Here is a 20,464-nt window from a genome sequence, read left to right as displayed (position 1 = left end):
GGTCTGGGTGTTATTATCACTGGAGATAAAGATGGGATTTAAAGGAATAATCCAAATCACAAAATCGGAGAAACCACCGGATCGGATGACATCGCGCAGTGGAGAGCAGGCATCTAGTGAACTGCAGACACAATTTCCTCAACTATTTCTTCAACTTTCCTTGAGTCGGGCCTACTTCAGTTGAAAATAGTTGAGGAAATAGCCGTCTGCGAAGGTCTGCTCTCTGCTGGGTGATGTCATCCAGTGGAGTTTCGTGTGGGGCCTGTGCAGTTGAGCTCTCAAGACACAGAGCAGGTTAGTAAGTCTTACGTCCAATTATCACATGTCCTCCTCACAACAGAATGATATAATTAAGGTTCCCGGAGACCTCATGCCCTACCTCCACCTCCACTAGAGATGGAAATTGTATCCATAAACCATAATGTCCCTGGCGACTTTCCCTAGGAAAATACTGTAAAGAAAAATATAATAATATTGTTATTATACATTATTATTGTTGCTGTTATTGTCCTAAAGTCTTGTTTATTATTATTATTACTGTATGGTGTTTTGTCTTGTTTTCATGTAAAAAAAATGTTTTATAAAAAAAAAATATATATAAATAATAATAATAATAATAATAATAATAATAATAATAATAATAATAATAATAATAATAATAATAATAATAATAATAATAATAATAATAATAATAATAATAATAATAATAATAATAATAATAATAATAATAAGATAAAAAATGTGGCAGAATGTTCGAATTCATTTGGACACCAGTGGTGCTACGACTGATTTTGGGGTTGGTCTATCCCTTTGAATTACACTTACTCTCCAGTCGTGGGTATTATTTATTGTAGGGAAAATACTTCAGAAAGCATGTTGTGCAGGTTTGAATCTAATGCATGTCACGACAGGAACAGTATGACTAACAAACATCACTAACATGTTTGTCTTCTACCTTACAATGCAAAGGTTGGAACAACCATCTGAATGTTTGTGCTGTGTCAAAGCATGCTCTATTTATCAAAGCTGCCGCAATTGTTTTTTCAGCAACGTACAGTTGTCGCAGTAATTACCACCTGACAAAACACACACAGAGCTAAAAGGAGAGGATATCCTTGTTTATATAAACCAAGGCCAGAGATAGAGCAGGGTTGTGCTACTGAACCACTCAAGGCCATTATAGAGCAACTTCTGTGCTTATGATCGAAAGATAAGGCCAACAAGGGCTTTCAAATATGCCAGTGATTGTGTAACACAACCTGTTTACAGCCATATGGAATACAATTGGGGTGACGCTGCACAGCCTTCAGTAGGTGGTGTGTGAGAAAGTTCTACTGCTCAGCTCAGTTTGGTCGCCCCATTTAACAGATATGAGTTTGTGTCAGAGTCTGTTTTCTTTTTTTTCTTACCTGAAACTTGACTGATCTCAAGAGGTCAAAGCCAAAGTCTCCCAAACTCAAAGCAAGCGTTAAGTTGCTCTGCACTCCTAATTATTACGAGGACTTTGAGTTCTGTTGTCTGGTCTGCTCTCCTATGGGAAGGTCAGCTGGCATCGGATGCTGTGTGAGTGGGAAGAAGACTGTAATTGTTGATCATTGCCATTTGCCAGTATTATTTAGATTTTTCATAATTGGGACAGATCTTGCTCCAGCAATAAAGCTAAGAGGATTGTGATGGTAAAATATTATCATGTCATATAATTCTGTGTTAAAATACATATTCTATGTCGATAGCCTTGACTAGTTAACAATAGGTTAACTATAGCTACAGCTCAAAGACACTAGGACAACAGTCTTAACAGTGTCTCTTAGATACAGCCAAAGGGCCAGGAGATATGAGACGCCCAAGGTTCTATTCCTCTCCAGTTCTTTGTGTGAAGACACAACAAAGCCCCTAGAGCCCATCTTTGTTTTCATTTTCTCACTAGGGCATTTTTCGTTTACGTTTCTTGTACGTAATGTCAATTATGTATTTAATGTAAGTCTGACCAGACCTCTTGGTCACTTTCTGGTCAGACGCTCGTGTCATTTTCTTTCTGTGGCCATGGAAACAGATTAATAAACTATGTTCTATTTTTATACAATTGACTCATTCTGAATTTCTACAGCTTCACTGTTTGGCTCATTTGAAATATTCCACAACAGGATACCGGTCTAGTCCACATTGACTAAATAAAACAACAACTTAAGAGTTGAGAAGCTACCACGCTAAATCCGTCAGGAATTTCTCTAGCTTCTCTATCCTGTGGTACTTTAAGCATCTTAAGCTGACGTTGCTAAGGAGCGCTCATGGTTTGGCTCACTGTGGCTGTGGTTGAACAATACAGGGGCATAACCTCTCCTAGAGAAGTGTAATCGGCTAATCCACTCTGTTTTCATGTGGTTGTAGCATTTGTCAAGCTGGTGCCTTTTCACTTGACATGGGTCAGGTTTGGGCCAGCGCAGCGCAAAAGAGTCCTTCCCCATAATCAGACTGCTCCCAGTGTGGGTCTGCAGCAATGGAGTAATGCACCCCACCCCACCTCTGTCACTCAGCCTGCATTCCTTCACTAATGAGCCCCCCACCATCTCCACCACACCTCCCCCGGTCCTGCTTCCATAAACCTGCCCTCTTCACCCTCACACAGACCACCAATGTTTGAGTTAATGTGGATGCTCTGGGCTTTATGTACAGACACGGCAAGCAACAGACTCTCCTCGTGTGGAGTCTCTTCACATTTCTTCGTCCATTTCTTCCCGATATGGTTTTCGACAGACCTGTGCCACCAAACCAACTAGTCTGGATGTCTGGTTGCGACATTGCGCACTCTGAATACAACGTGGCAGACGAAGCCACGTTTCAAAGAGATAGAGGACAGACAGACAGACAGACAGACAGGCAGGATTCTTTAATGAAGAAGCTCTGTAATGCTGCATTCTTCTACTGCTGTAAGTGGTACCACATGTGGGCCTGCCCTGAGGTTTATAGAGATCCCTAAATCTCAACAGAGAAAGATGACAGCCTAAGCCCCCTTGGAGAGACGCTCTGAGAGCCAAGCCCCAAAGGTGATAGGAGATGAGATCAGCGATAGTAAAGTCTTGGACTTGGGACCTAATATGGAGGAGATGCCATGGAGGGCAGCAACAAACTCAGAGATAGCCAAAATAGCCACAGAGTGTCCACGTGGCGGGGTGTCGGAAACTGTACAACTGTACAAGCAAAACTGTACATTGGAATATCGACAAAACCATACTTGGTTCCAAGAGGAGGGTCTTGTGTATTCTTTGGTTAGGTCATTTACTGTACATTGGAGGGGGTTGGGTTAGGACATTTACAGGGGCCAGCACAAACTATATTGGACCCCTGTAATCAGATTGTTTCACCTCTCATTTTATTCATCCCACCAGATCTTCGGGGAAACCGAGCCTGTACGGATGACGTCAGAGGGCTCGGACTGCCGCTGTAAATGCATCATGCGTCCCCTGAGCAAAGACGCCTGCTCTCGCCTGCGCAGCGGCAGCGTGCGCGTGGAGGACTTCTACACGGTGGAGACGGTCAGCTCGGGCTCTGACTGCAAGTGCTCTTGTACGGCCCCTCCGTCCTCCCTCAACCCGTGTGAGAACGAGTGGAAGATGGAGAAGCTGAAGAAACAGGCCCCTGAGCTGCTGAAGGTGAGGAGAGGAGAGGAGAGGAGAGGTGAGGAGAGGAGAAGAGAGGAGGAGAGGAGAGGTGAGGAGAGGAGAAGAGAGGAGGAGAGGAGAGGAGAGGAGAGGAGAAGAGAGGAGGAGAGGTGAGGAGAAGAGAGGAGAGGAGAGGTGAGGAGAAGAGAGGAGAGGAGAGGTGAGGAGAGGAGAAGAGAGGAGGAGAGGAGAGGAGAGGTGAGGAGAGGAGAAGAGAGGAGAGGTGAGGAGAGGAGAAAAGAGGAGAGGAGAGGGGAGCAGAGGAGAGGTGAGGAGAGGAGAAGAGAAGAGAGGAGGAGAGGTGAGGAGAGGAGAGGTGAAGAGAGGAGAAGAGAGGAGAGGTGAGGTGAGGAGAGGAGAGGGGAGCAGAGGAGAGGAGGTGAGCAGAGGAGAGGAGAGGTGAGGAGAGGAGAGGAGAGGAGAGGTGAGGTGAGCAGAGGAGAGGGGAGCAGAGGAGAGGAGAGGTGAGGTGAGGTGAGGTGAGGAGAGGATGCCTGTATTGACTTCCAGCACCATTGCTCACAAATCTTCTGCTTCCAATATGTCAAAAACCAAAACCATTGCTTAAGCGCTTCTTGGATGGACTGGGAGGGCTTCCATGTTTGTAACAAATCAGATAGCCTTCTAAAAATAAGCCTTTGCAACTGCGCTATGGCCGTTCAATAACCTAATAAATCTAAGTGCTTGACAAGATTAGGACGGCATAAAAAGTGATCCTCATTGTAATGGGTCAATGTGCTTGTAAGCCACAACCGTGGGAAAAAACAAGACGGGGGGAACCCCCTCCAAATCCTTTTGATTTAAAGGTTTAAAAGGTTGTCGCTCAGTACCGTATGACCTGGCTAAAGTTGCCTATGATCCCAACATCTGCTCATGACATCTGAACACTGCACCTCTCCGCATGTATCAAAAGCATGTATTAATTTTTCACTGGCCAAGGAGGCACGCTATGTCCCGGCTACACACCATATGAAGACGAGAAGCAGATCCAGATGTGTGACCTGACTTGGTCGGCGTTAGATATAGATTGACCAAATAAATCTGACGTAAAAGATGGCGGCTACGTGGCGTAGTGGGCAAGGCGCTCGCCACAAAATCTGGAGACGCTGGGCTCGTCAGTTCGAGCCCAGCGCTCCACATTTGCTTTCAGTTTAGCTGGTCGTCCGTACTAATACACATTGGCCGTATTAGGGGGTGGGAAACTGATGGGTGGGGATCGGGCGTTGTGGACAGCGACTCCTACAGGTCGGTTGGTGCGCCTGCGCAGTAGAATCAGGAAGTGTCGGGGGCAGCGTGAGCCTCCCACGCGTTACTCCTCGCCACTGAGAGATCGAGCTGCGCAGGTGAAAAGATGCGACTGCTGTTACCTCAAGTACCGGAGGGGACTTGTGCTATGTATGACTTAGTCCACATTGCAGCCGGCTTGTGGGAGGCAAGAAACAGCATTCGTGACAGGGGAGGGTTGAATTGGATGATACGAAATTGGGATGGGAGAAAATATAGAAAATTGGAGAAAAAGTGGATAAAAAAAAAAAAAAATCTGACGTAAAAGGATTTTATCTCAAAGGAGAGGCCCAAAATATGTTTGACATACATTGAGTATTTTGAGGATCATTCCCTTGTGCAATGGATCTGTTGAAACAGTAGACTCTGAGTGGCCAGGTGTTTTACCCCTAGAGCGCCCATTCCTATTGAGCTCAGCATAGTGGTCAATAGTGGTAATCAACCCAAGTGTTTTGGAGGCGTTTTAGGAAGTTCAACATATTGGATTGTACACAGTCAATCACATCAAGATGTCAACACTGTTGTAAGTACAGTACATGGTGACTAATGATGCCGGTGCTTTCCCTTTATTGTATGACCTTCCAGCTGCATTCAATGGTGGATCTTCTCGAGGGAACCCTTTACAGCATGGACCTGATGAAGGTCCACTCTTATATCAACAAGGTGGTCTCCCAGATGAATACCCTGGAGGAGGTAAGGGGGGGGGGGGGGTGAGGACTCTAATATCATCCAGCATTAAAGGGGAACTATGGCCATCATCAGAATTCATGTGTTATTCCTATGGTCTAAGACAGTCCAAAGGTGTTAGTGGACATGAACAGCGCCCACCCAAATCCAGAAACGAGAGTGCTACAACTAAAGCTGCTCTATAGACAATGAATTGGGAGAGATGGTGAAGGTGACACTGAGAACAGCCAGTGGAATGTTCTGAGTATATGGATACATTTTCTGTTTCAGAACTGAGACCACTACTATAGAATAAAGAGCACTGGGTATACAAAAGAAAATAAACATTCTATGGATCCACAATGCATCTTCCATTCATTGTGGACATGGAGCAGCTCCAGACTTTATACCTTCTCATAAATGTATGTTTGTCTTCTCGGGTTTCATGGCTTTGGGAGAGAGTAGCTTATGTTAACAAATATTGATTGAACTTTCCTTGGCCATGGAAACAACATATTGGAATTCTTAAAGGCCTAATCAGTGATCAAAATGTAAACAAATGCATAGCCCTACCACCAAAAATAGGAAATAGGAATGGAGACATTCTCTAGCAGCTAGCCGACTCTTGAGCACCGCTCCAAGTGTATTATCAAGGACCAGTCTCACCCAGCACATCACCTCTTTCAGCTCCTTCCCTCAGGGAGGAGATACCGGTCCATACTTGCGAAGAGTTCAAGATTTATGAACAGCTTTTTCCCCCAAGCAGTCAGACTGTTAAACTCTCATTGACTGTCCCCTCACGTGCACCATGCACTTACCTGGACTTGATAACCACTATGTTACCGCTCATCATGCACTTTATTATTTAAAATATTCTGTTATATGTACAGTGTTATGTCTTATGTGTTACATGTATGTATATATTGTACTACAGTCTGTGGGAGCTCCCCTGAAATTTCATTGTATACTTGTGTGCAATGACAATTAAAAGTCTATTCTATTCTATTCTAACGCTAGACAAAGTAGATATGTGTATTCACTGTATTATGTTGATATTAAAGGTTTGTTCTGGAATGTTTGTAAACACTGGAGTAGATACAGACCATACTTGGATTTACAAGGTAAAGAAAGTTCCAAATGCCAATCAAACTATTCAAGAATCTTTGTGAATTTACCCCACACTGGTATGGTAAATGAAAAATTATGCATTGGACTTTCAACTCATGTAGGCAGCTGTATACACAGTATGTATCTCTGTGAGGAATCAGAGAGCTTTCTAAGCTATTAAAACCGTTGGTGCTGTGTAAATATAGGGATACCTGATTTAATAACCAGTAATTCTCTGGTTACAGGATCATAAGACTTCTCATAAACCCTGCAGCTATTCACATTGCTAAAGGAGACAAGATCATATAATGGAAAGAGAAACCTGTATACGACTTGCCACACCAGTTGATTTCATTCAGGCACCACAGTAAAGTGTTTATAATATACTTACAAAATATACTTTACCCCCCCCCCCCCCTATTATTTTTGTTTCTTAGCAGAGTAATTATATTTATACACTAAAACTAGCTTGATTCTGAGAAAGTGTATTTATCTGTTTTCCAGACAATCAAGACCAACCTCACAAGAGACAATGAGTTTGTCCGGGACAGCATGGTGACCTTGACGAACCAGTTTAAGAGATATGAAAACTACTCCAACATTATGATGAGCATTAAGAAGGAGATCACCAGTCTGAGCCTGCAGCTGCTACAGAAAGACTCAAATGAGAACAAAGCACAGGTTAGTAGCGGATACTGTATATACCTGTACACTGTTACTGTAATATAGAGGTGTCTGAAACCCAAACAGTGGCGGAAATCTGACAGCCGCCAAGTGGCATGGAGTCAAAACACTGCTTGGTGGAAATGGTGCATTGAGACAATCAATCATACAAGTTTTGAATAGGGATGCACCGATCTGGCTTTTTCAGTCTCGATACCGATACCATTACCTGGGCTTTGGGTATCGGCCGATACCGAGTACGAATCCGATCCATTACTTTTATTTTATCTTTATTTTTTTAATCATTTTCCACCTCCTTTTTCCTCCGTTTTTCTCCCATCCCAATGTTAGTCGTTATGCCAATTCCCAATCCCCTTCCTGGTCGCGTCTATTCTTATCCTAACGGATTTACGATTTATGGCGATCTGATTGGCCACTGACGTTTCTGGTCATGTGACATGTGCGCCCAATCGCGTGGCGCGCCCATTTCCGCCTCGAACAGCAGCAAACTACCTAACGCCTAGTTTATCACTGGTTAAGCTTAGGCGACTCTTTCGAAGTTGGTTAAGGTTAGAGTTTGGAATCAGGGCTGGTGTTCTATCGCCCTGCTCTAAGACAAACTCTAACCTTAACCAACTTCGAAAGAGTGCCTAAGCTTAACCGGCGAAAGAACTTGCCGTCACACGATTGGCGCGACCATAAACGTCAGTGGCCAATCAGAGCGCAGAACGCAAACGCGGAACTGTAAATCCGTTAGGATAAGAATAGACGCTTCCTGGTCGTTGCGCACCTACCCCCTACAGTCGGTCTGGGAGAGTGGAGGCTATCACATGCTTCCTCCGACACATGTGTAGCCAATCAACCGCTTCTTTTCACCTGGCAGTGTGGACTCTCACTGAGAGGGTGTAACGTGTGGAAGGATCACACTACCCCCCTTAGATCCTTTCCTCGCTGAGCAGGCCCCCCGACCGAACTGTAGGAGTCGCTGTTTACAACGACCAGGACCCACCCACCGGCTTTCCCACCCTCTAACACTGCCAATTGTGTTAGTATGAACGACCAGCCAAGCCGGAAGCAACGGCGAGAGCTGGGCTTGATACCAGTATCTCCTGCCGATCCATTATTGTTAATGAACAGTATAGACCTAGACCATCATGTTGGGGTCATTCAACATTTATTTTCAATTTGGGAGTTAACGTGTCAAAAATACAGTAAATCAAATAACTTTTGATTTCTGGCATGTTAGATGTGTTTCTTATATTTTAGCCTGGTATCGGGATTCGGACCGATATTCAATACCAATATCAGTATGGTACATCCCTATAGTTTTGAATAGGTGCTTTGGAACGCCAACAAATTGAGGGATTTTTAATCGTTTTGAAACACCTTTCAGGAATTCAGAACTCTGAAAATGTTGGAGACACTCCTTGTGAAGTGTGTCAACACACTTTAAGGTATAAAGGACCACAGTGGGAATAAGCCTTTAGCCTTACCTGTGCTCTTCTGACCTCAGAGCTGTTTTTCTGTTGTGCACTCACTGCCTCAGAGCTATTTTTCGTTTTTTAATTAATATTATATTTTCTTTGATCAAATTGTCAAATAAAATCAATCAATCGACTCTTTAAATGTAGTTGTTGCCAGTGCACAATGCACCGCCCATGCAAGGCACTAATCTAATCTATGCAAATGTAATCTGTTACCCCCTATGGCAGTTATATGATGATGTTTCAAGTTGTGACCCGACTTGTGTTTTGAATCACTTTAGTCTAACAGTGTGCATGCTCTCAGAAGTGCATGCAGAGACATAGACACACAGATCTAGAGCCTTCAACGCATAAGGCAACACACAGACACACAAGCCAATATTCACATGGCCACTGACGCAACCCAAAATGTCAATGTTTACAGGACACCAATGATGAGAAAAGCAAGGAGGCCGTAAAAACACCCAACAAAAAGACCCCTGCATCTAAACCCCCCCCCAAACAGCCCAAGGAAAAGGTCGTAAAACCCAAGAAAGAAATTGTCAAGCCTGGGAAGGCAGCCAAGCCTGACCCAACAGCCAAGGCCAAGGTAGCTGGGCACCAGGCTGGGGTGGTGAGGGGCATCACCTACTACAAAGCTGCCAAGGCCGACGGCGGTGAGACCGGGACTGGCAGCAGAGGTGAGAGCAGCAAGCCGGACAGGACTTTCTCCAGGCCTGGTGTGACCGTGGGAAGGCACTCTCTTCCCCCTGAACAACACATTGGGCCTCATTCACGAAGCGATATAAGAACAGATTTCGTTCCTAACTAGCATTTCTTATTATTTTGTTCTTAACTGGGATTCAGCAATGTTTTCTTATTTTAGCTTTTCTCTTAGGCAAGACCAAATGCTAAGAGTGGCCGAGAGCACTCTTACCCAGATAAGAAACTATTACCCAGTTGGAAGAAAAAAGCCTACCATTGGTCAATTGCCCCCAAATACGACTTTAAAATCCAAGAACTTTTCAATAATTATTATTATTATTATTATTATAACTTATTGCATGCGTTCTGCTTCTGAAATGGATTATATATTGCTGTTAGAACAGTTAGATGTTCTGGCTGCCCATGCCATACGCCTAAATATTAAAGGCAACCAACTTGTGTCTAACCACGCCCAACTTGCGTCTAGCCACGCCCCTGCGGCGACGCGGCAGCAGCAGAGCGGAGCGGCAGAGCGGAGCTCGGCCGCGGAGCTCCGTCGCGGCAGCATTATATGCCAGTAACCGCCCCTTATTCAGTATCCAGAAATAGCTCAATTGGCAACGCTGCATGGCTGTGGAACCTACGGCTCGTTGCTCGCTAGTTCGATTCCCTTCAATTTTTTTTTTTTTTTTTTTTTTAACGTGCATTCGCATTCTTTCGCCGTTAAGTTTAGGCATAACTTTAAGCATTGTTTCGGAGTTGGTTAAGGTTAGGCATTGTTTCGGAGTTGCTTAAGGTTAGAAGGGTTAAGTTTAGGCGCTGTTAAGGAGCTGGTTAAGGTTAGAGTTTGACTTAGAGAATGGCAATAGACAGCCTATTTCCGCGCTGCCGTGGTCACATGGGCGTATTGGCCAATCAGAGAAACGCTAAACACAAGTTGGTTGCCTAAAATATTCATGCAGGCCGTACGCATAGAACGCATATCGTCTAGATCTATTTGCAGAGCCAGATGAGTGGCTGCTTAACCGTTTCAGATTGAGATGTATGCAATACTCTGGAGCATCAACTCAGACACAACACACGCCACAGTCATTCAGTATTGATAAAGCCTACAGTACATTGCTGGAATGATTCATTTTGCACATATACAATACGTATAACAATAAGTATAAGTCTTTATTTGTCATTAGATTAACACACACACATGCGATGGGCGACCCACAGGAACACACACACACGTGCAGGGAGTCGTGAGACGTGTGTGTGCGCTCGGACGTGCGATAAGGCTAAGCCGTTTATTTATTTATATTTATTTTAAGGCTGTCAAAGTTAACGCGGTATTAACGTGTTAACGCCCGATTCTATTAACGCCACTATTTTTTTTTAACTCACAATACATTTTTAGAATATATATATATTAGTGCTGTCAGGCGATTACATTTTTTTATCTAATTAATTACAGGATTTTTAATTAATCTAATTAATCGCATTTTAATCGCATAACCATTTTATGCCTGATATTCTATATTCTATAATCATATTTCAAATTGGATGTGTCCGGATGGCAGAATTCAGTACTGTATCTACAAAACCTTCTGTTTAATCATCTTCCATCTATTAATTTGCTTCGATTTTTCAGGTCTGGTCAATTTGAGCATGGTGTTATTCACAGTCAAAGATAAAAAAATCTTTTATTGATATTCGCATTTGGTTCATTACAATTTACTCAAAATACAATTTTCATTAAATCAATCACCGCGCAGATTGATTGATTGATTGAATGAAAATGTTATCAACAGATTGCAGAATGGGTACAATACAGTACGGCTCAATACACACAATTGTTAAGGGGATGCAGACCAGAGAAAGACTTTCGTCTTGTTTACATCAGGGTCCCCCATTTTCAATTCATAATGAATTGTAAGTAAGGGTGCAACTTGCACCGTGCAATCCATTCTTTGTGGATCTAGCCCACAGTATTTCTGACACTGGGAATACATTCCCTGAGATTCATAGATGTCCCTAGAATCAGATACCAAGAACATGCAAATGGACCATATTAAAAAAAAAGTCTGTAAATGTGTATTCTACATTCTTATGGAATGAATGAGATAAAAAAAATAACGCGATAATTTGCTGTGTAATTAATTAATCTAATTAACGCGATAAACTGACAGCCCTAATATATATAATATATATTTTTTTTTACTTCACTCAGGTGTACTATTTATACTCTCATTGATACTATGTTTGTTTCTGACTCAAAGTGTGTGTGTGTGTGTGTGTGTGTGTGTGTGTGTGTGTGTGTGTGTGTGTGTGTGTGTGTGTGTGTGTGTGTGTGTGTGTGTGTGTGTAGGTGTGTGTGTGTGTGAGAGATAGAGAGAGAGAGGGGGGGGTGAGAGAGAGGGGGGGGTGAGAGAGATGAGGAAGGGGCAAGAGAGAAAGAGAGCTGGGAGAGTGTGTGTGTGAGAGAGGCGTCTCTACAATTCGTAGCCGCATTTCTGCAGACCCCTCTCTGATTGGTTGAGGCCATTTCTGCAGACCCCTCTCTGATTGGCCGAGCGCGCGCCGTTAAGCTCCAGAGAGAGAGGCTGAAAACTCACGGTTGTTGCCCGACGGATGGGAGCCGAATCCCGGATCCGAGTTTTCTGATGAATAGCCCCAAAACATGGAGGTCGCGAACGCAATTTATACGCATGGAAGTATTGATTACGCCATAACGAATCATTAAAAAAATATACCGTTAACTGGAATATGTTGTGTGTGCCTTTACACATATGTTGGATAGGATTATGTAATTGGTTTGTCATTAAAAACCAATAATAATCGCTCGCCGGCTTCGCTTGACTTCGCGGTTTATTCATAACGTTATGCACATTTCACAACACAGCCAGCTGTCATTGCATTGTTGTGCATTGTTATGATAATGATAATGATAATGATAATGAAAACTTTATTTAACAGATTGCAGAATGGGTACAATACAGTACGGCTCAATACACACAATTGTTAAGGGGATGCAGACCTGAGAAAGACGTTTGTCTTGTTTCCATCAGGGTCCCCCATTTTCAATTCATATAGACATTTATGACATACACAACATACATGACATTTATGGCATAGGGACATATAGGTATTTAGTACTGATACATTTGTGACATAAACGGTATTCAAATATACAGTACTGTTACCCCTAGATCCTGACAGAGTATATACATATGATGGGGAGGGGACTGTACATTAGGAGGGGGTGGGCGGGTGGGAGAGAAATATACATACGGCTATATATGAGGTGGTGGGGCCGTGGGGGTGCACAACGTTATGCACACACAACATATTCCAGTTAACGGTATATTTTTTTAATGATTCGTTATGGCGTAATCAATACTTCCATGCGTATAAATTGCGTTCGCGACCTCCATGTTTTGGGGCTATTCATCAGAAAACTCGGATCCGGGATTCGGCTCCCATCCGTCGGGCAACAACTGTGGGTTTTCAGCCTCTCTCTCTGGAGCTTAACGGAGTTTCGACTCCTGGCTGGAGGAGCTTGTCGCGGCTCATGCGCATGCGCGCGCTCGGCCAATCAGAGAGGGTCTGCAGAAATGGCCTCAACCAATCAGAGAGGGGTCTGCAGAAATGCGGCTACGAATTGTAGAGACGCGTGAGAGAGAGGGGGGGCGGGGTGTGATTTTGTGCATCACTCTGTTTTGAATTTGATGCAAATTTGCAATGCATGAGGGTCATCCTTTTGTGTTAAATGGCTGCATAAAGCAAGCATTTGTTGACTCATGTTGATAAGAGTATTAAAACTTGGAACTTGAAAAATATCTGTTTAAGGTAGGATTAATCGCGAGTTAACTATGGACAAAGCGATTAATCAGATTAAATATTTGTATCGATTTGACAGCACTAATTTATTTATTACTGGAGCATTTATCCACTCTGGTTGGATGGTGTATTGTACTTGTGCTGTATAATAACAATACATTTGAATCTAATCTCATTTTGAGATCAGTCGCAACTCGCAAATCGCTTCCTGTTGAATAGATCAGCATGCAATGCCGAACCTCTCAAGCTGTTTTGCACACGCCTCATCCGCCTTATAAGGAGCAGGCGAGGCGTGTCTGTATGCAAATGAATTGAGCGTGAACACGCATTTGAGTTTAAGAACAGGTGGGATTCATCATTCAACACACCTGGGTAAGAACGGATTTGGACTTTAAGAACGGCTTGATGAATGTGGCGGTGGCTTTTCTTATTTTTCTCTTAACAGGTAAGACAGACAGGTAAGAAAGAATATAAGAAAAATAATAAGAGAGTATTGGTGAATGAGGCCCATTGTGCTTTCACTTGTAGCCTGTGTCTGTGTGCAGTCCTAATACGTTTACACTGTAGTTTTCTAAAACCATGCAAAACATGGTTATTTAAATGATCTGGTTTGAACTTAATTGCATCATGCTGGGTCGCTATTAAAACGAGACTGCGACTTTTGGGTTTCATCTGTTTGATAGATCTAATTTCCAATAGAGCAGGCTGTAAAGTTTTCCTGTAAATGTTCTTCCGCCATGAATGGAAAAAAAGTGAGTGTAAAGCTGCAACAGACTTTGCACTTCTGCAGAGGGAAATTAAACAAGGGATATATCACCGTGTGACACACCCAGAGAAATTGCCATTTTTAAACTTGAACTTGAGGACTGCATACCTTTTTTGAAAAGCGTATCTTTCTACTTTATACTTATAGCATATGCATAAGCCTGGTCTCTTTTGAAAGATAACATTCTGAAGTTCCTTATACAATAAAGAAAGATCACTTTTAGTGCTAATGAAATAGAGTAACATAGGTCTGAACTTGAGTTGTAGAAACACTTCTGTGTACTTTGGCGCACGCCTCACATATCGGCATGTAACTCGAGAACCGCTGAGCGGATTTTGTCGCCTGAAAGGGCAATCAACAGGCAACAAATAGGGATTTTCTATATATATCTTTTATTTAAAAAAAGATGCAGACCCGAGCCTCTACAGGTCGGCAAAGCAGCATGTTGCGCCGGTGGGCAAATCGTCCCCAAGAGGGCCCGGGGCCGGCCCGTTGCCAGTTAAGTGTAAACAGAGCTCATCTGGTAGCTGTGGTGGTTGAACTGCATGCAGCAGGTCAGGAAATCCAAATATCTTCGTGACAAAATGGAGGGAGCTGGTGGAATGCTTGCGACAATGGAACGCTGTCACAGCCATGACACGCCCCGGCTTCACTCCTCACGCACAATATGTGGGGAGTGGACCCTCATCAATGCTGGAGATGAAAGCTGACAAAACATTTCCTGACTCCTTCCAATCCTCTTTAAGTCTAGTTGAGTGAATAGGCATGCCGCGTTTTCACAGGGCACACACATATAAACGTTCTGCCATGCCAAACTTCAGTGAGTCCAGCCACTCATGTTAAATCAGTGAAATGATTTAGCCGTATTTTCATAATCTCAACCAAAGAGCGGGTTGTGTCGAATTATAGAGCTGATCATTCACCAGCAGTCTCTTGCATTCTAGAGGATGGAGAGAGTAAGGCTTTTGAAGCATGAGACAATACAGATTCTTCCTAAAAGATATACATTGATATAAGGATATCCCCCCCCTATTTTAAACTGTGAGCACATAGACCATCTCCCAGTGTTATTCCTATACCGTAAGCCTTCATCATGTGCATGCGGTTAGGTTGTGCTCACAGCTAACGGTCTTGAGGTTCAGAGTACGCATGTTTGGCATATGCACCGCTTATGTAGCGCTGCAGTCTAATCTCCCACATCTGTCTGGCAGCACAGGAAGTGAGAGAATAAGGAATAGAAAGAGGAGATATAGAAGAGCAGTCTTGACAGTGTCCTCTGTTCAGCCTACCGCTGTCTCTCTCCACACGACCAGGTCTAAGACCAGGAAGGGCTGTGGAATTCTGAATCCAAATAGGGAGGCAGCAGCAGGACAGAGTCGGTAACCGTGGAGACGACAGAGAGAGAGGAAGCTGGCATGCTCGGTGTGCTGCATAGCTAATGCAATGCCTTTGATGTGGAGTCCTGGAACATTTCAGACTGTAATATGTCTCCCCACTGAGTATGAAGCTCATATGTGCAACTTTAGATTGAGGGGCAGTTTATATAAGGTTTATAGACTATTTATAAACGGTATGATCAGGTTAGTTAGTTAGTTCGATTGGTGATAAGTGTAAACAAACAGCTATAACTATGTGTGGAGTATTAATGTATTTCTTCCTTTTACAGAAACCATTACTGTAGGTTTCATTCACTAGCAATACTCCGGCCTTGTTTGACCATTGTAATCCTAGTACAGTACAGACATTGCTATGTAGTGGGTTATGTCTGGGTTACTATGTTTGGGTTACTTATTAAAACATCCTGTCCCCTTCCCTCTTCTCATTCCCAGACCACTCAGCCAAGACTTTTGCTGTCCACCACGTCAAACAGAGCCAGTCTGAGGACGGAGGTGCTGAAATGGTCCTGGAGAATGTTGAGGTCACCACACCTGAGCCTACAGCCAAAACCTCAGCTGCCACCACTGTCACCACCACCGCTGCTGCTGCTGCTACTACTACTACTACTACTATTACTACTAGTACTACCAAAGCAACAACTACCACTACTCCACCGATTACCACCACCAGGCCAGAGAGACCAGCTCCTACTATCGTGCTGGTCATTGATAACCTGAACAACAGCAGCCGGCCCATTCTCCACAGAGCAGGTAACTTTCATAATCTTTTCACTGCAAAACACACCACATGGATGAGATCATCACTAAAATTATAGACAGTGAGAAAGCGATAATGCTCACTGAAAAGCGTGTAGGTTCGCGCTGCCAAGATCTGTTCATCTGTGAAATCGTTGTGATTTGAAACTCATGCAGAGTTAATTCAAGCCACTCTCTCTTCGGTGCGTGTTTGCTCCTGGCAGGGAAGATCCTGCACTGTGAGGGGACTCTAGCATCTATTGAGCAGCCGGAGAAGCAGCACAGCTACGGCCGCAACGAGGGAGCCTGGATGAAAGACCCCTTGGCCAAGGACTACAAAATCTACGTCACCAACTATTACTATGGCAACAACCTGGTGGAGTTCCGCAACCTGGAAAACTTTAAACAAGGTGGGAATCGATCCATTATACTGTGCATATCTGTGGCGCCTGTTAGCATCTTGTGTAATGAACGGTTTGTGATTTGCTCAGGGTGAGACCAATGTGAGACCAATGAGAGATCTGTGGAATGTGGTTTGTCTCACTTGTTTCAGTGCTCCAGTGGGTGGGAAAAATCAACTCCTTGACTAGGAGTACAGTGTATAAGAGAGCCGAGAGGATCTCTTGTTGTTGATTTAGACGTGTTTGGACAATGAGCTCTGTAAACGCACTTACGCCTGAGGAGCACCCATGGCTTCCTCCTCTCATGTCCTGCAGGGTGGTGAGTTCACAGCCTTGTGCTGCGGATGACTAGGTATCTTGTTGAGTGGCCGTGACGCCTGCTGTGGCTGACATGTGCTCTGGCCTTTCCTTTGAACTGGGCACAGCATCGGAGGGATTAGTAGAGTGGGCTGGCCTCAGGGGGTGGGGGTGGGGGGGTACTGCACCGAGAGTTGTTTTTGTCCTTCGCTGGGCTTTCTTTCATTATCTAAATCACACTTCCTGATGTTAAAAACCCAGGATAGTGGATTGGAAGAGATAAGAAAAAATCGAACTTTGGTTACACAACATCTGTTGGTTCAGTAAGGGAACTGCTATAAAAACATGTTGCTATCACATGAAGCCCTTGTGTATATAGTCTGGAATTATGAAAACATTGTCATTGGCCCCATGCTTGGTATTATGTCAGCATGGTGTACACATGGCAGGATGTATCCAGCTCATACAAATATACAGATAAAGCTAACCCAACAATATTGCCTCTCTTGTATCCTAGGTCGTTGGAGCAATCTCTTCAAGCTGCCGTACAACTGGATCGGCACGGGCCACGTGGTTTACAACGGAGCGTTCTATTACAACAGAGCCTTCACCAAGAACATCATCAAATATGACCTGAGGATGCGCTACGTGGCCTCCTGGACCCAGCTGCACGACGTGGTCTACGAGGACACCACCCCCTGGAAGTGGAGAGGCCACTCGGACATTGACTTTGCGGTGGACGAGAGCGGCCTGTGGGTGATCTACCCAGCCATGGACTATGACTACTCCCAGCAGGAGGTGATCATCATCAGCAAGCTGGACCCCGGAGACTTGTCCATGAAGAAGGAGACCACGTGGAGGACAGGTCTGAAGAGGAACTCCTACGGGAACTGCTTCATCATCTGTGGCGTGCTGTACGCCGTGGACGTGTACAACCACAAGGACGGGGAGGTGAACTACGCCTATGACACTCACACCAACACAGAGGCCCTCCCACGCCTGCCCTTCACCAACGAGTACGCCTACACCACCCAGATCGACTATAACCCCAAGGAGAAGGTCCTGTATGCGTGGGACAATGGGCACCAGCTCACATATCATGTAAACTTTGTTGACCAGTGAGCACAGCCAGTTTGTGTTCCGGAAAAGCTTACCATAGGCCAGCCAGTATGGCACCTCGGTAGAAAGGAGACGCTCAGTATTTGACAGTCCAGCAGCAGCCATATTGGATTCAGCAGGAGGAAGTAACCTACACCAGCATTCCACTACCGATGCATGCTAATCAGGACACTTCTCACTCCGTGTACCAAGCATTATGCACCCCAACCACAATGAAAGTGTGTGCCAGGGTGTGACTATTATGTGAGGAATGAACAGAATCAAATGTCTCTACCCCATATTATTTCAATGGCCCGTTAACTCCATCCTACCACCAAGCACTTTGATCATGATTCTGTTATGCTCATTATTCCGGCCTTAAGATGCTGCTTGATGTTTTGTTTTTATCATATTTTTTATGTTTTGGGATGTTCTAGTGTTAACTATTGAAATGTGCTTTATGTTTTAGTGAGGATGAGGGATGTGTTGAATATAATATGAACTCACAAAAACCACATACAACGTAAACAATCTAAACTTAAGATTTCTTTTTATATATTTCCATCAGTTTTGTTTATATCAGTATGATTCATATCATCCAGCCTTTTTTTCCCATACCGTGTTGCTGGGTGAAAGGTGTACATTTCTGTTGCGGTTGTCAATCTTTACCCCGTGGGAAAATTAAGATCAAACAGAGAACAAGAATGCAAATTTGTGTACAACATAAACGTTGGACCTCTATGAATGTCTTCTATTTATGGACACTCATACATGATTGACTGTACAGTATATATAGCACACGTTGGCAATGATAAGCTTTAAGAAAGACCACTAAATCTGTAGAGCAGAGATGTTTGTTACTGTGCACACTACTCGTTATTTTTGACACAGTAATTGCCTGTTCTGGAATTATCTTGAGTGTTTTGTTAAGTTTATTGAAAAAGGGCATGCCCAATTGTAATGTCGCCATATGCTCGTTTGCAATGTTGATGTCATAATGTCGTATTTTTACAAGGATAATTCTGTTATAGGAAATATTATACCATGCCAAACCAACCGTGCTTGTCTCTGTGCTATGAAATAAAATAAAAACAATTTTTAATATTCCGTTGTGAGACATCTTAATCCTGTGCTGCCGCTGACCCAGAGAATGCCATGGGAGCGCTGGACCTTCGGTGTTGATGGGATGCTGTTCAGTGACTCAGTTCTTCCTTGTGTGTTCTCTCTCTCTCTCTCCCTCTCTCAGTCTCTGAATAGCAGCATAACAAGGCTCTCATGGGTTGTGTTTAGTTTCAGGGTAAAGGTCGCCATGCTCTACTTGAGTTGGAGTCCAAAATTCACTAAAGGAGCAGCCCTGAGGTCACGATAATAAGGGTAGGGCAGTGTGATTGCTTGTCTGGGGATGTGAAAGTCTTAAACTTCAGACTCTCGAGTCATGCAATGCTGGAGGGAGCAATTGAAATTAAGCATGATCTGAGTCCAGGGTGTGGTCCACTCATGTGGTCTTCATTTTAAGAAAGATTAATGCCCCGCCTCGCCCTTAATCAACCCTATTTAAAAGTCCATCTCGGCACCACTATGCAAACTTTTACACCAGGCAACACCCAAGAAATGAATTGCATTAATGAGAAGCAGGACATGGAGCTGGATGGGTGCAGCACTAATGGTGTGGCACAGTCGGTAGAATCTGTCACTGATGTTGTTGACATGTTATGGGACAATGAACAGTGACACTTCACATGACCTATAGGTTCTGTGCCGTCCCGGCACCTCACGGCCAGCACAAAGGCTCTCCTGTTGCCAAATTAGGACTTGACTTGATCCCATTCACATTAACAACAGGGCCTCCTGCACCCATGATGACCGTGTTCATTGGGATCTCACTGCCATAATGTACCCACAGCATCAAATGAGGCACGCAACACTGTGCAAGGTCCCAGAATGTATCGTAAAGCCTTGAAACCATAAGCTGCACCACTGAAGGTCTTTATGGATAGGAAGTAACTGGGTTGATGTAGAACAAGGTAATTTTTTCCCAAGATCCCCCCCCCCCCCCCCCCCCACCCCAATGAATGATGTCACTTCTTACTCCCACAATGGAGACGCTCTCTACCCACATATACATACACACCCTGGTCTGAATGACTGCACTGAGACTCCACTGTATATCAGTCTCATTGTGAGCATAAAGGAAACCCCCAAGAAAACCCCAGGATCACACTTAAGGGGCTGAAACACAAGACAGGAAATGGTGTTATGATTGACGTGCCATATATGTGTGTGTGATCGGTTGCTATATTCATGTGGCTGGAGATTGTTCAGGCACATGTGATTTGTGAGGTCGGTGGGAATAACTGTTGAGTCTGTCAGAAACCCTCACCTGGGAGCACAAAGC

General features: G+C 43.9%; 1 protein-coding gene across 1 annotated transcript in view; it reads left to right on the top strand.

Moving 5' to 3' along the window:
- olfml2a (olfactomedin-like 2A) overlaps window positions 1-19,173 on the top strand; it is a 23,609-nt gene extending 4,436 nt beyond the window's left edge. The window contains exons 2-8 of the mRNA XM_084316494.1: window positions 3,387-3,650; window positions 5,529-5,636; window positions 7,221-7,397; window positions 9,288-9,543; window positions 15,971-16,288; window positions 16,498-16,683; window positions 17,489-19,173. Coding sequence (XP_084172620.1) covers window positions 3,387-3,650; window positions 5,529-5,636; window positions 7,221-7,397; window positions 9,288-9,543; window positions 15,971-16,288; window positions 16,498-16,683; window positions 17,489-18,093 — 1,914 coding nt within the window. The 3' untranslated portion in view covers window positions 18,094-19,173. The remainder of the gene's footprint in view (window positions 1-3,386; window positions 3,651-5,528; window positions 5,637-7,220; window positions 7,398-9,287; window positions 9,544-15,970; window positions 16,289-16,497; window positions 16,684-17,488) is intronic.
- The last annotated feature ends 1,291 nt before the right edge of the window (window positions 19,174-20,464 follow it).

This window comes from Notolepis coatsorum (assembly GCF_963971535.1).
Source record: "Notolepis coatsorum genome assembly, chromosome: 1".
Taxonomy (NCBI): domain Eukaryota; kingdom Metazoa; phylum Chordata; class Actinopteri; order Aulopiformes; family Paralepididae; genus Notolepis; species Notolepis coatsorum.
This window is presented reverse-complemented; position numbering and strand designations above follow the sequence as displayed.